The 13,006-nt window shown below is 41.3% G+C and overlaps 1 protein-coding gene across 1 annotated transcript; it reads right to left on the bottom strand.

The window, feature by feature from the left end:
• Positions 1-836: 836 nt before the first annotated feature.
• LOC124151972 lies at positions 837-9,285 on the bottom strand. Its single transcript, XM_046524686.2, has 4 exons — positions 9,131-9,285; positions 2,973-3,029; positions 2,359-2,437; positions 837-1,198 (listed from the first exon to the last, which is right to left on the bottom strand). The coding sequence occupies exons 1-4, from the start codon at positions 9,194-9,196 to the stop codon at positions 996-998; spliced, it is 405 nt and encodes a 134-aa protein (XP_046380642.1). The 5' UTR covers positions 9,197-9,285; the 3' UTR covers positions 837-995.
• Positions 9,286-13,006: the final 3,721 nt, after the last annotated feature.

A 13,006-nucleotide genomic window follows, 5' to 3' on the forward strand; every position in this document is an offset into this window, starting at 1 on the left:
TTTGGTGTTGAACGCTGCACTCGGCGATATTCAAGCTATATGATGGCGGTCTGTATATAATCGAGCCTGGACCAAAAAATCCAGTGATTGACATGAGCATCGATCAACGCTATTGGGATACGATGACATGCATCAACCAAGTCAGCGAGCCTGATCACCCGATCCCGCTAATCGCCTCTAGCGAAAGGCATGGGATGCTGAACTATTCTAATCCGGATCTTCACAGGTGTATTACCATGTATATCTAAGAGTACATTTGGTATACAATTCAGGCAGTACAAGAGAAGCTATCTGGATGTACAAAACAGGATCTTTGAGCAGAAAGCCGACAGCTGTTCAACACGGCCATGTTTGACATTCAATTGCAAATTGCAAATAGTCATTTGTTTTACTATTATTCCTCCATTTGCGAGGATTTACTTGGAAGTAAAACCTCGTTCGCGGTGTACCTCTTCTCGGTAAAATCCCATAAGATGTTTTACTTGTTTTATTTTGGCAACCATTTCAGCAAGTGTACATTGGCAGGAGTCAACCACTACAGGTTTATGGGCGAGGAAATACAAATGTGTTAAGAGTTATGCTATGGAATAGAGTCCTTTAAAGATTGTAATCTTGTCATTGAAAACGGAACAAAACCAGTTTTCCAAAATTTCGAAATGTTCCAGTAAATAGCATAAGGCACCATTTAATGGCGAGACTGATTTCTGCAAGTTTTGTTCATGAAATAAGGTCTTTAAGTTACATCCAGAAACAAATCCTACCCTCAGGATTATTGGAACCCAATTCCAAGGACGGGCAGCACCCGTTCTTACATTCCAATTCCAGTCAAAACTGAATTTAGTTCAACAAATCAATTTTATTGCGAAACTAATGTAAAATATAGAAAGTTGTATAAGAACAATGCAAGACAAATATAACATTTGAACAGGTAACATAACAAATATTACCCGCCATTGCACGCTGGGTTGTGCCAAATGGATAAATCAGTTACGTCACTAGCTTAGGTACATTGATGTCTCGTACTGCCCTCGTATTGTGTTCGCCATCTTTGTCAGGCTCTTCAACATGCCCGCCATCGTCTTCAGCTGTTGCCCTAACAACGAGTCGCCGCTAGAAGATTCACCTGCAAGGTCACATCCTGACAAGAGTTCGCTTCTTGTATTCAGCAGCAGCATGTACACAGCGAAGAGATCCATGGCTGAAACAAGGTTTATTTCGAAGCTTAAACAAAATACCAGTTACGTTACTGCTGGTCGCCGATATTGCGTGTGGTTTGTTTACCGCTACACTAAGCAATATTTCAACTCTTTGATGGCGGCCTGTATTGTTGTTGGTTTGTTGTTTAAGGCCCCAATCAGCAATATTCTGGCTATATGAAGGCGGTCTTTAATCGATTCTGGACCAGACAATCCAGTGATTGATATCATGAGCATCGATCCACGCAATTTGGTTGGATGCCATGCATCAACCAAGTCAGCGAGCCTGACCACCCGATCCCGTTAGTCGCCATTTACGGCAAGCATGGGTTGCTGAAGATCAATTCTACCCCGGATCTTCCCGGGTCGCGGCCTGTATTGGATATCGTGAGCAGGGTAGGGTGACATTGTTATAATGGCCGTGTAATTTATTGTTAAACAATGATTGTAACCTTACTACACTCTTTCTGTTGAGATTCAGTTGAAGTTCATGGCATTGCATTTGGACAATGATTATTTGCCAGGAATGTAGTACTATTTGATGCAAGCAGTGGTGAGGAAGCTATTATATTGAGATGTTTGAATTTTACGTAAACTTCCGGAATAGCAACGGTTATGTCAAGCGTTATAGAAACATGTAGAATATTCCGTGATGTTCAAGTGACACTGGACAGGCATTGTTGATTGTATACAGTTCGTTGGTTGTTTATTGGTTTCACGCTTAATTCTTTTAGGTACAGATTTCTGGATAAACATTGTTTTCAATTTGGGAATCGAAACGTAACACGCTATCAACCAAGATACCGAGCCGGTCCACCAGATCTATTTAGCCGCCTCTTACGACAAAGATGTATGCTGTGGACCTATTATAACAAGGCATCCCATGGGATGTTTCGTGTGGTACCAACAGGAGTGACCGAGAATGTGGTTTACACGCCTGTATGGGTGTAAGACAGTAAGTAGTGGCGACCCCTCAAAAGACCTAAGAAAACCTAGCAAGATTTTACTTCTGCGCCTCGGGTCGCTGTGGACGCTCACTCTGACGCAGATAAAAAAACGAAACATTTAATAGTCCTGGTGTCCTCAAAACTTCAAACACCAAGAAAGTCAAATGTAGCCATTTTAAAAAAAAAAAATTAAAATGGGATTCTGAAGAACCGACCTTCTTTATCGTCATCAGTCGTCTGTTTGATGAGATGAAGCAGCTGGTCATCTGGAGTCAGTTGAGACTGGTCCAAATCCTGTCGACACGAATAGGCCATTATAGAACATAGGTGTTAATGTTGCAAAATGGAGGCATCACGTGAGTGTTTGGGGATGGCATGTTTATCTCAATATGATAATTTCGTTTACGGTTTTACGTCTTAAACCATGTTTTTGACTACCATGCGACTACCCCCAATACATACTAAATTTGGTAAACATTGTCTTTCCGCAGTAAATGAGCGCAGTCGCCTTTCTCGACCGAAAATAGATCAAGCCGCATTCGGCTCCCTCAAAACTTTCAAAATAAGTGTCATTGCGGTAAACTTTCTAACAAATGTTATGCATTTCAGGGTTTAAATGAAAATAAAAATTCAACTGACAATAAGTCAACTTTAGTGCTGGACCAAATGTGAATGATGTAAGCAATTGTTTAAAAGAAGAAATACCTACTTTATATTCAATTACCAATAAGGCAATATTTCATTCACCCACATGTCCCATACTTTTCAGAAAACGCTTACAAATAGACCACGGGATATACTAAGCGTTAAGCATGCAAAAACCACGCACCTGTAACTTCACTGGAAACAGCACAGTTTGGTTCAGGCGGTCCACACTCGCCAGGAACTGGAAGGAGACATGGGATTCGTGTGTAAAGGCTGGATATTTAGCCAAGTTCCTTACACCAGTAACCAAATAGCCTGCCAATTTACTAATTTTAGAATAGGGTTTTGGGGATTACGGCACTGGTCCCACGGGTCCCATAGCAACAGCTTTTAGCCAATAGCCTGGGGCTATGGGGTCACATGACAGGGGCCAGTGCCACCGTGGGACCCCTAAACGTTTTAACAGCCTCTTTCTGCCTGACACCAACATCGCCAGCTAGACCTAGATTTTGTTTTAGGTAAGAGCACCAGTTTCTCTATATGGCAACTATAGGTCTATTGTATGCAATTATGGTATGGTCCAGTACATAGTTATAACATTTTAGGACTAAGAATCATGTGCTGCGTTTAATTTCATTAAGTCAAGCAAATTTCTAAACAAGCGTTTGGCCACTGTCCAAGTCATTATTGCTGTGCCAACTGGCAAACGTTGCTCATCTGACGGTCCAAAAGTGCACTCAATGGCAATAATGAATTTTCTTGTTTGAAAATAGCTTTCGTAAGATACCTCACTAGCTCATTGCTAAATTCAAAACTCTAATTATTCCAAATTCTTTCGTCTGATAAATGCACTTGTTGCTGACAGAAATCTGTTGCAAGTTTATTTTAAATTAACAAGTGGCTATCACTGGTCATTGCTTCCCAAGCCATGCGCTCAGTTAAAACACCCTGGTGCCATCTGGAAGTAATTAGTGGCTGACCCCTCTCTGACAACTCTTGACCTGTGCGCTGGGCAGCACAACATTAAATTGGGCTATCCTCGGCACTCTCCGGCTCTCTTCCGGTTGCATTACAAAATGGCCGCACCGGATGTAAACAAGGCATGGCTCCGTCGTCTGCTTCATGTTTACCTTAACACAGTTTGGCCTACTATACATTAATGTCATCCTATCCTATATGTCTGTAAAGTAAAAGTAACACATACTAGCGAATATATATGGCATAATTTATCAGGCAATTCGATATTAGTGTACATTCCAAACTTTGGCTATTTCCTGCAAATGGTAACTTTCTCATTCTCTTGGCGTCTTGCGTTACGCAATCCTACATGACGACAACATTGATGCTTAGCATCGACCAATATCTAAATATGTAAATAACCCATTTTATTAAATATCAATCCAGTCCTTTTTAAAATATGTATAGTATTTCTACATTGTCGGATTGGTGGTATTAAGTATATTTCACTACGTTTTCCAACTATGATGTGATAGGAAGTCACCTTGTATTCAATAATATAATGTATTATATTAAATGGCCAATAATTTGCCTGCAATTTGAGTGATATATATATTATGTAATATCCATTTATTACATTCCTTTTTAATATGTTTGCTTAAATTGGGCATTCATTCTGGGTAGCCTCAAGTGGCTTACCTACTGGGTGTATTGATCTACTGTTGGAGCTAGCCCAATATGGACCAGTACGATCATCCAACAGGCAGTCATACCCCACTCCTCTTAGCCACCTTTCTAGTACAGGCCAGGTGTCCTGTCGTGGTTATCAGTATTGCGTGTTTAAACCGGTTTTATATACATGCATATCATACTCCAAGTGCGCTGGGATAAATATTCCCTCATTTGGGGTTTAAATGTATGTTTCCAAAATCCCCATTAGCCGCCGTTAAAGTGACTTTCACCTCACGTCAGGTGGGATCTTATATGTATCCTATATGGTAGAAAGGATGTGATGATTATTTTGGGGGATTATTAGTTAATATCATTTCTGTAAACAATCATTGGGGTTGTGTGTTTATTTATGCACATATGCTTTTGCATAGTCTTTAACAACATCGTTTTCTCCTATAAGTATTATCATCACATCCCGAATATCACTTGGATTATTGTTAATTCTTTTAAATATATTTTATAAGCCCTTTCTGCCTGCACTGCCTGGAAACCAACATCGCCCGCTAGATCTGTTCATTTTGTTTAAGGCGTCTTCCAGACTCTGAAGCCAGGATTTGCACCTGTAACTGTTTGATACTTCAATATACTATTACTGTCTCTTTGTGTTGTGTCATCTTTGACTGGAGTACTTCGCACAGTCAACACACTTACCGATCCCTTTTCCGCGAGACGAAATTGTTACGTAACCGTGGTGATTTCACAGGTCTTACACGTGAAATAATTAAGTCAAATATTTGTACTAATTGGAAATCTGGTATTTCTAACGTCTTGTATTGAAATTGTTTTATAACAGCTTAACATTTGTTTGTTCTTTAACGCCGCACTCAGCAATAGTCCACCTATATGACGGCGGTCTGTAAGTAATCGAGTCTGGACAATCCAGTGATTGATAACATGAGCATCCATCCACACAATTGGGATCGATGACATGCATGAACCAAGTCAGCGAGCCTGACCAGCCGACCCGTTAGTTACCTCTTACGACAAGCAGAGTCGCCTTAGTCTGAAAATAATCGAGTCTGGACCAGACAGTCCAAGCATGGGTTGCCGAAGACTTATTCTACCCCGGATCTTCACGGGTCGACTTAACAGATGAAATGGGATATATATGTCTGTGTGAACCGATGCTCATGTACGCATCAGATGTGACGTCATAGATCCATTTCCTGCAAACGGTAACTTTCTTGTTCTCTTTGCGTCTTGCGTTACGCAATCCTACATGATGACAAGAGGCTTAGCATTGAACAATATCTAAATATGTAAATAACCCATTTTATTAAATATCAATCCAGTCCTTTTAAATATGTAGTATTTCTACATTGTCGGATTGGTGGTATAAAGTATATTTCACTGCGTTTTGCCACTTGATGTGATAGTAAAGTCACCTTGTATTCAATAACATTATATTATATGGCCAATAATTTGACTGCAATTTGAGTATATACATTATGTAATATCCATTTATTACATTCCTTTTTAATATGTTTGTTTAAATTGGGCATTTATTCTGGGTAGCCTCAAGTGGCTTACCTACTAGGTGTATTGATCTACTGTTGGAGCTAGCCCCATATGGACCAGTACGATCATCCAACAGGCAGTCATACCCCACTCCTCTTAGCCACCTTTTAGTACAGGCCAGGTGTCCTGTCGTGGTTATCAGTATTGCGGGTTAAAACTGGTTTTATATACATGCATATCATACTCCAAGTGCGCTGGGATAAATATTCCCTCATTTTGGGTTTAAATGTATGTTTCCAAAATCCCCATTAGCCGCCGTTAAAGTGACTTTCACCTCACGTCAGGTGGGATCTTATACGTATCCTATATGGTAGAAAGGATGTGATGATTATTTTGGGGGATTATTAGTTAATATCATTTCTGTAAACAATCATTGGGGTTGTGTGTTTATTTATGCACATATGCTTTTTGGTATCAACAATGCGTTTGCATAGTCTTTAACAACATCGTTTTCTCCTATAAGTATTATCATCACATCCCGAATATATTTTATAAGCCCTTTCCGCCTGCACTGCCTGGACACCAACATCGCCAGCTAGATCTGTTCATTTTGTTTAACGCGTCTTCCAGACTCTGCAGCCAGGATTTGCACCTGTAACTGTTTGATACTTCAATATACTATTACTGTCTTTTTGTGTTGTGTCATCTTTGACTGGAGTACTTCGCACTTCGTACCCACCCTTTTCCGCGAGACGAAATTGTTACGTAACCGTGGTGATTTCACAGGTCTTACACGTTAAATAATTAAGTCAAATATTTGTACTAATTGGAAATTTGTGGTATTTCTGACTTCTTGTATTGAAATTGTTTTATAACAGCTTAACATTTGTTTGTTCTTTAACGCCGCACTCAGCAATATTCCACCTATATGACGGCGGTCTGTAAGTAATCGAGTCTGGACAATCCAGTGATTTATAACATGAGCATCGATCCACACAATTGGGATCGATGACAAGCATCAACCAAGTCAGCGAGCCTGACCACCCGATCCCGTTAGTTACCTCTTACGACAAGCATAGTTGCCTTAGTCTGTAAATAATCGAGTCTGGACCAGACAGTCCAAGCATGGGTTGCCTAAGACCTTTTCTACCCCGGATCTTCACGGGTCAACCTAACAGATGAAATGGGATATATATGTCTGTGTGAACCGATGCTCATGTACACATCAGATGTGACGTCATAGATCCATGACAGATGCACCATTTGTCTCGTGCAGGATTAGCATGTAAAGTTTGGAAATCACGTGCAGCATATCGTGATAAGAATAAAGACACTCTGTGGTAACACTTGACTGTTATTCGTCATACATTGGTACACATTGGAAACATCTCTTCTTGACGTACATTCTTCTTTATCTTTATATGGTACGCGGTTTTTTTTGCGGCGAGTATATTATTACATAAACGTTTAGTGTTTGTCAACTTTTTACTCTTCGCCTATTCAAGAGATAAGCGCCGTCAAAGTTCACTATCGATGACGTATTTGGAAGTAAGGAAGCGACTGGTATATAGATTATTATTATATTTTATTTATAGCCAATCGGAGATGTAGAAGCGTGCTTAAGTCCACAGTGTCAACAACATTCCTTTACAGGTCACGCCAGGGCGACATTTCATCCGACCAATCAGAGCGTCTTACGAGATCGCAAAAGTGAAAGTCCGAATGCATGATTAGAAAACAGTATAGAAAAGGTTAACACGGTGCATTCTGAAAGACAGTTACAAACTGCACAAGAACACTTGAAACGGAAGACAGGTCATAGCATGTTGGAAATACAGCCGTACAATGTAGAACATCAATTAGACAATCCAGAATTGTTTGGTGTTGGGTCCTAACCAGATACAAGGGCGGTCAGGTAGCCTAGTGGTTAAATTCACAATATAACTACATGGTTACACGATAATTCTAAGTCTCTAATGTTCGCATTCCTTCATGACTACGAACACGTTCCTTCTGACTTATATGTTTGAACAAAGTCAGTCAACTTCAGTGTATGCATGACAACATCGTTTTGTACATGTATCTAGTTACATTCTGCCAGGGCTACTGTCACACTATTCCCAATCTGACATTATGTACCTTTCTCTTGACACCAACAGCGGGTACCGGGCAGGGTCAGGTAATATGGGTGTGGGTACCCGGGTAGTAAAATTGGACTCGTCCCAGCCCTAATGGGTACAATGTGTGAAGCCCATTTCCTGTGTCCCCCGCCGTGATATCGCAGGAATATTGATTAAAGCGGCATAAAATCAAACTCACTCACCTAACCAAATATAAAGGGCGTTGGGGATATGAATCAAGACCAAACCTAGTTACGCGAGATACATTTAGCATCGCCATAGACTTGCATTAAGTTATACCCTGGATCCAGTTCCTTGTGGAATTGTGCCCTAGCACGGACCTAAAGAATAAGGTAAGACCTCCGCCCCTATAATCACTCACATATGTATATAAGTAAAGAATAAACTCCGAAGACGCGTCAATAGTTGTGCACGGGGTTCGGTCCGAGGCGCGTCAGCGCCGAAGGCCAAACCTCGTGCACAACTATTGGAAATACAGCCTGGTCTGAGGCGCGTTGGAACACCAATGCCACCCTCCTCCGTATCATCCACAGGTGGTCTGACTGTTTTCGGCCCGCTGGAAATTTGTCTTGAGCGGAACGGATCCAAACTGACATTTAAAATGTAACCCTAGATAAATAAAGTTTGCCCAAGTGAGAAAAAAACCAAACAACAATATGCACACTCCCGACTTTGTTATGTCTTTTCGAATAGCTCGTCAATAGTACAGAACTATTGAAGAGCTATTGAAACTAGTGACGAATTGTTGAAACTATTGACGAGCATTCCAGAAACTAATGACGCGTAATTTAGGTTTAATTAAAAGGATTGAGCCGCAATGCATACATATATAACTTTGGGAGGGAGGATAAGGACGGAAGTCTTTCCAAAATAGGTTATGCCCCATTCATAGACAATAGGCCGAATTTCAGTGGTCTCATGACATACAGACTCAATTCAAACCATGCCTTGACCAGGTTTTCACCTACTCGCATTCCTCACTATTATACCACAAGATCATCGCACGTGTCTGCTTGTACCTTGTTTAACCAAAATGATTTTTTACAATACTCACCTCTCGCATAACTGCGAGGAATCCAGTGCTCGAGGTGAAAATGTTTGGAATGTGCTTTGAAGTCATCGTTAGGACGTAGTTTGTCTTGCTTGGCTGTCAATGAACAGGGACAAGTGCGCCGCTGTTTGGGCGCCGGGGAGTTTTGTAGCAACATAAACATGAAATGCACGCATACCAGACGAGTCTATTATCAGTAGGGGTATTGATGTAAACACGCACATGTAAGCATTCTTGGTCAATTATGAACTGTATATATAATGATATACTTTCTTGAAATGTTTTTTCATCGAGTGTGGTAGTTGTGTTTTTGTTCGGGTTTGGGGTTGTAGAAACGTGGTAACCGGCTTGATAACCCGAGCTGTCACTACAAATACCCAAACATAATGGGCTCGTCTAAAGACAAAAATCAATAAATGTTTTATTTCAACGTACAGCTGCTTAATGTATCGCACAAACATGAAGTGCACGTTTTTATTTAGCTCTTGCAACAAATACACAATTGCAATTATATCATTATTTAAAGTCAAACTATGTATAGGAGAATGTCCGAATTCTCGCGATTAATTTCGCACGTTAAGCTTGTTCGGGGCCGTAAGGCCGAGAACAAGTTTCACGTGCGAAAATAATCGCGAGATTTCGGACTTTCTATGAAGAGAGTCACTGGGCTCCTTTTTATTATAATTTTATTAAGATAACTGAACAACTGTTTTTTTATGTACGATATGTTCAATTCAGAGACTAAATGTTAGTCTATAAACTAATCTTCAAGTGATATTCACTATACTATGCTATATAGGAGGGTGACCGCTCTTGTTTCACAATGGGAGGGAAACCTTTCAAGGAAAACTATGGGACGATTTACTACCAATACTCAAACTATTGGAGTGTCAGCAAAATGATGGCAACTATCCAACTGTCATTGAAGTTCACGTAACTTTGTTTTAACTACAAATCACAGCCAATGTAATTACGTTAACTTGATTTACGGATTTTCACACAAAAAATATTAAGGCAGAAAAAAGATAAATTTCACTTTCGAAATTATAACAAATTGACTAAACTCTTCACACCGTACCGTATGTATCTTACAGTGGTTAATTTGGGGGTAATACTTCCCTTTCACTTGAGGTGAGGGGCGGTGCGGCAGCCAAGTGGTTTAAGTGTTCGCTCGTCGCGCCGAAGATCAGGGTTCAATTCCCCACATGGGTACAATGTGTGAACCTCATTTCTGGTGTCCCGGGCCGTGATATTGCTGGGATATTGATAAAGGCGGCGCAAAACAATTCTCACTCACTCACTCACTTGAGGTGAAATAAGTGCTGAAGCGGGTGGAGAGAACAGTCGAAATATCAATGTACCAGGAAAGTTCAGATAAAAGGTTTCTGAACACGGTTATGTCCCTTGGGATTTATCAACTGTTAAAAATGGGATTTATTAACTGTTAAAAAATATCTGGTGTGTCTACCATGTGAGGCGATACACGTATTAACATGAGGAATATGGACAAAGTTTTACAAAAAAAATTATCACGTTAAATGCCACATATTTAGAATAGGAAATTGTGAAATAAGAGAATATTACAACTAACGGATCAGGTTCCATTATTTTTAACCTGCTAAGGTTTTGGTTTTGGTTTGTTGTTTTACGCCGCACTCAGCAATATTCCAGCTATATGACAGCGGTCTGTAAGTAATCGAGTCTGGACCAGACAATCCAGTGATTGATATCATGAACATCGATCCACGCAGTTGGGATCGATGACATGCTTCAACCAAGTCAGCGAGCCTGACCACCCGATCCCGTTAGTCGCCTCTTACGACAAGCATAGTCTCGTTTTACGGCAAGCATGGGTTGCTGAAGACCTATTCCACCCCGGATCTTCACGGGTCTAATCTGCCAAGGGTCAAACCGATAACGCTCATCGGATAGGGCCAGCATCTCTCAATGTGCTCGTTAGATAACGAGGAAACGAATGTAAGGCGTTAATACCTTTATCTGTATCTAAGGCTGTTTATCATTCACCCTTATCAAATCACTCATACCACGTATACATTCGTGGCAAACTAGCAGCTGGTAACTATTTTTTCTAACTAAACTTCACTGATAAACACCTTTATCATTAATCGGTCAAACTAAATTACATAATTCTGTCTAGATAGCGCTAGTAAAGTTCACAGTAACAACTTTAAGGTCGAAGGGGCCGTTGTCGGCACGGGTACTACAGATATGTACCCCAGGTACGTTTCTGTATGCAGAAATGTACCCTAGCAAAAGTTAGAATACAGAAACGTACCTGGTACCCTAAACGACGGACGAGGCTATATTCCCAAACCCGAAACCGAAACCGGTTCATAATGTAGTTCCGGTTCACCTGATGACGAGTGCATGTGTGCATCGCGGAATATTGCCGGAATATTAGATTAATGTACGAACATCACTGTGCGTGATCATGTCCTATATGATATGCTGGAATGCATCTCATACAACAGTATGGCAATACAGCCATGTTCAATTTAACCGCGGTTTGGCACACCGATAGTGACGAATACCTAAAGAACCGGTTACGCTCATCCTACGGTATGTTTCTGTATTTTGAATTTGGCTTGGGTACATTTCTGTATACAGAAACGTACCTGGCTCGGGTACATTTCTGTATACAGAAACGTACCTGGGGTACATTTCAGTAGTGAATGAGTATGGTTTTACGTCGCTTTTAGAAATATTCCAGCAATATCACGGCGGGGGACACCAGAAATGGGCTTCACACATTTGTACCCATGTCGGGAATCGAACCCGGGTCTTCGGCGTGACGAGCGAACGCTTTAACCACTAGGCTACGCGGCTGCCCCACATTTCAGTAGAACATGACTGTGCCGACAACGACCCCTTCAGTGTAAATGAGGATATCTGTAGTAACCAGAATAGGTATAAATACGGACGACAGACAGTCACAATTCACAAATCATTCTGACTGTTTATTCAATCAGGGCCGCGTCCCACAGAGCGATCTTAGTGCCACGTTGATCGTAAGCCTATGATAAAGTATGGGAGTTACGACCAACGTAGCACTAAGATCGCTTTGTGGAACGGGTTCCTGGTCTTGTGTTTTTGTGTGGGTTGGTCGTGTACAGGGGTATCCCTGCTAAGCGAGTTGATTCCCCTTTAATACATGCATGACACCTTGATGGCACACTGTTGATTAACTTGCGTGTGGTTGCCCTTGGTGGCGTCCGCCATTCCACTTGAAGCGCTACCCCAAGCTTGGCCTTGTTTACGGCGCTGGGTCTCTTGCGTACACTCTCAGCCAGGGCCCCGTTCCACAAAGCGATCTTAGCGCTATGAGTGTCGTAAGTTTATGTTAAAGTATGGGAGTTACGATCATCTGACCGCTACGATCGCTTTGTGGAACAAGGCCCTGAGAACATACCACAAATGCTCTATTGGGGACGTGTTAGGGGACTTAGCGGGCCTGTCCAATGTCCGTATGCTTTTTCGTCGAAGATAATCGGTGACGACCTGGGCACGATGTGGTCAAGCATTGTCAACTTACAGTTCATAACTTCTGCCGATTATTCTAGCAATGGAAAAAACGGGAGTACACATAATTTGGCCAACACATCGCTGGCCAGTCAAATGTCCATTCACAATATTTGTTTGTTTGTTGTTTAACGCCGTACTCAGCAATATTCCAGCTATATGACGGCGGTCTGTAAATAATCAAGTCTGGACCAGACGATCCAGTGATTGACATGAGCATCGATCCACGCAATTGGGATACGATGACATGCATCAACCAAGTCAGCGAGCCTGACCACCCGATCCCGTTAGTACAAGCATAGTCGCCTTTTACGGCAAGCATTGGTTGAGCATCGTCCA

The sequence above is a fragment of the Haliotis rufescens genome, unplaced genomic scaffold, assembly GCF_023055435.1.
Source record: "Haliotis rufescens isolate VD_foot unplaced genomic scaffold, xgHalRufe1.0.p SCAF_10, whole genome shotgun sequence".
NCBI lineage: Eukaryota > Metazoa > Mollusca > Gastropoda > Lepetellida > Haliotidae > Haliotis > Haliotis rufescens.

Coding starts and splice junctions, on each gene's coding strand:
- LOC124151972 (XM_046524686.2), bottom strand. CDS start 9,196: ATGACTTCAAAGCACATTCCAAACATTTTCACCTCGAGCACTGGATTC. Junction 3,030..9,130: donor TCCTCGCAGTTATGCGAGAG/GTGAGTATTGTA, acceptor GTCTCCTTCCAG/TTCCTGGCGAGTGTGGACCG. Junction 2,438..2,972: donor TGTTTCCAGTGAAGTTACAG/GTGCGTGGTTTT, acceptor TCGTGTCGACAG/GATTTGGACCAGTCTCAACT.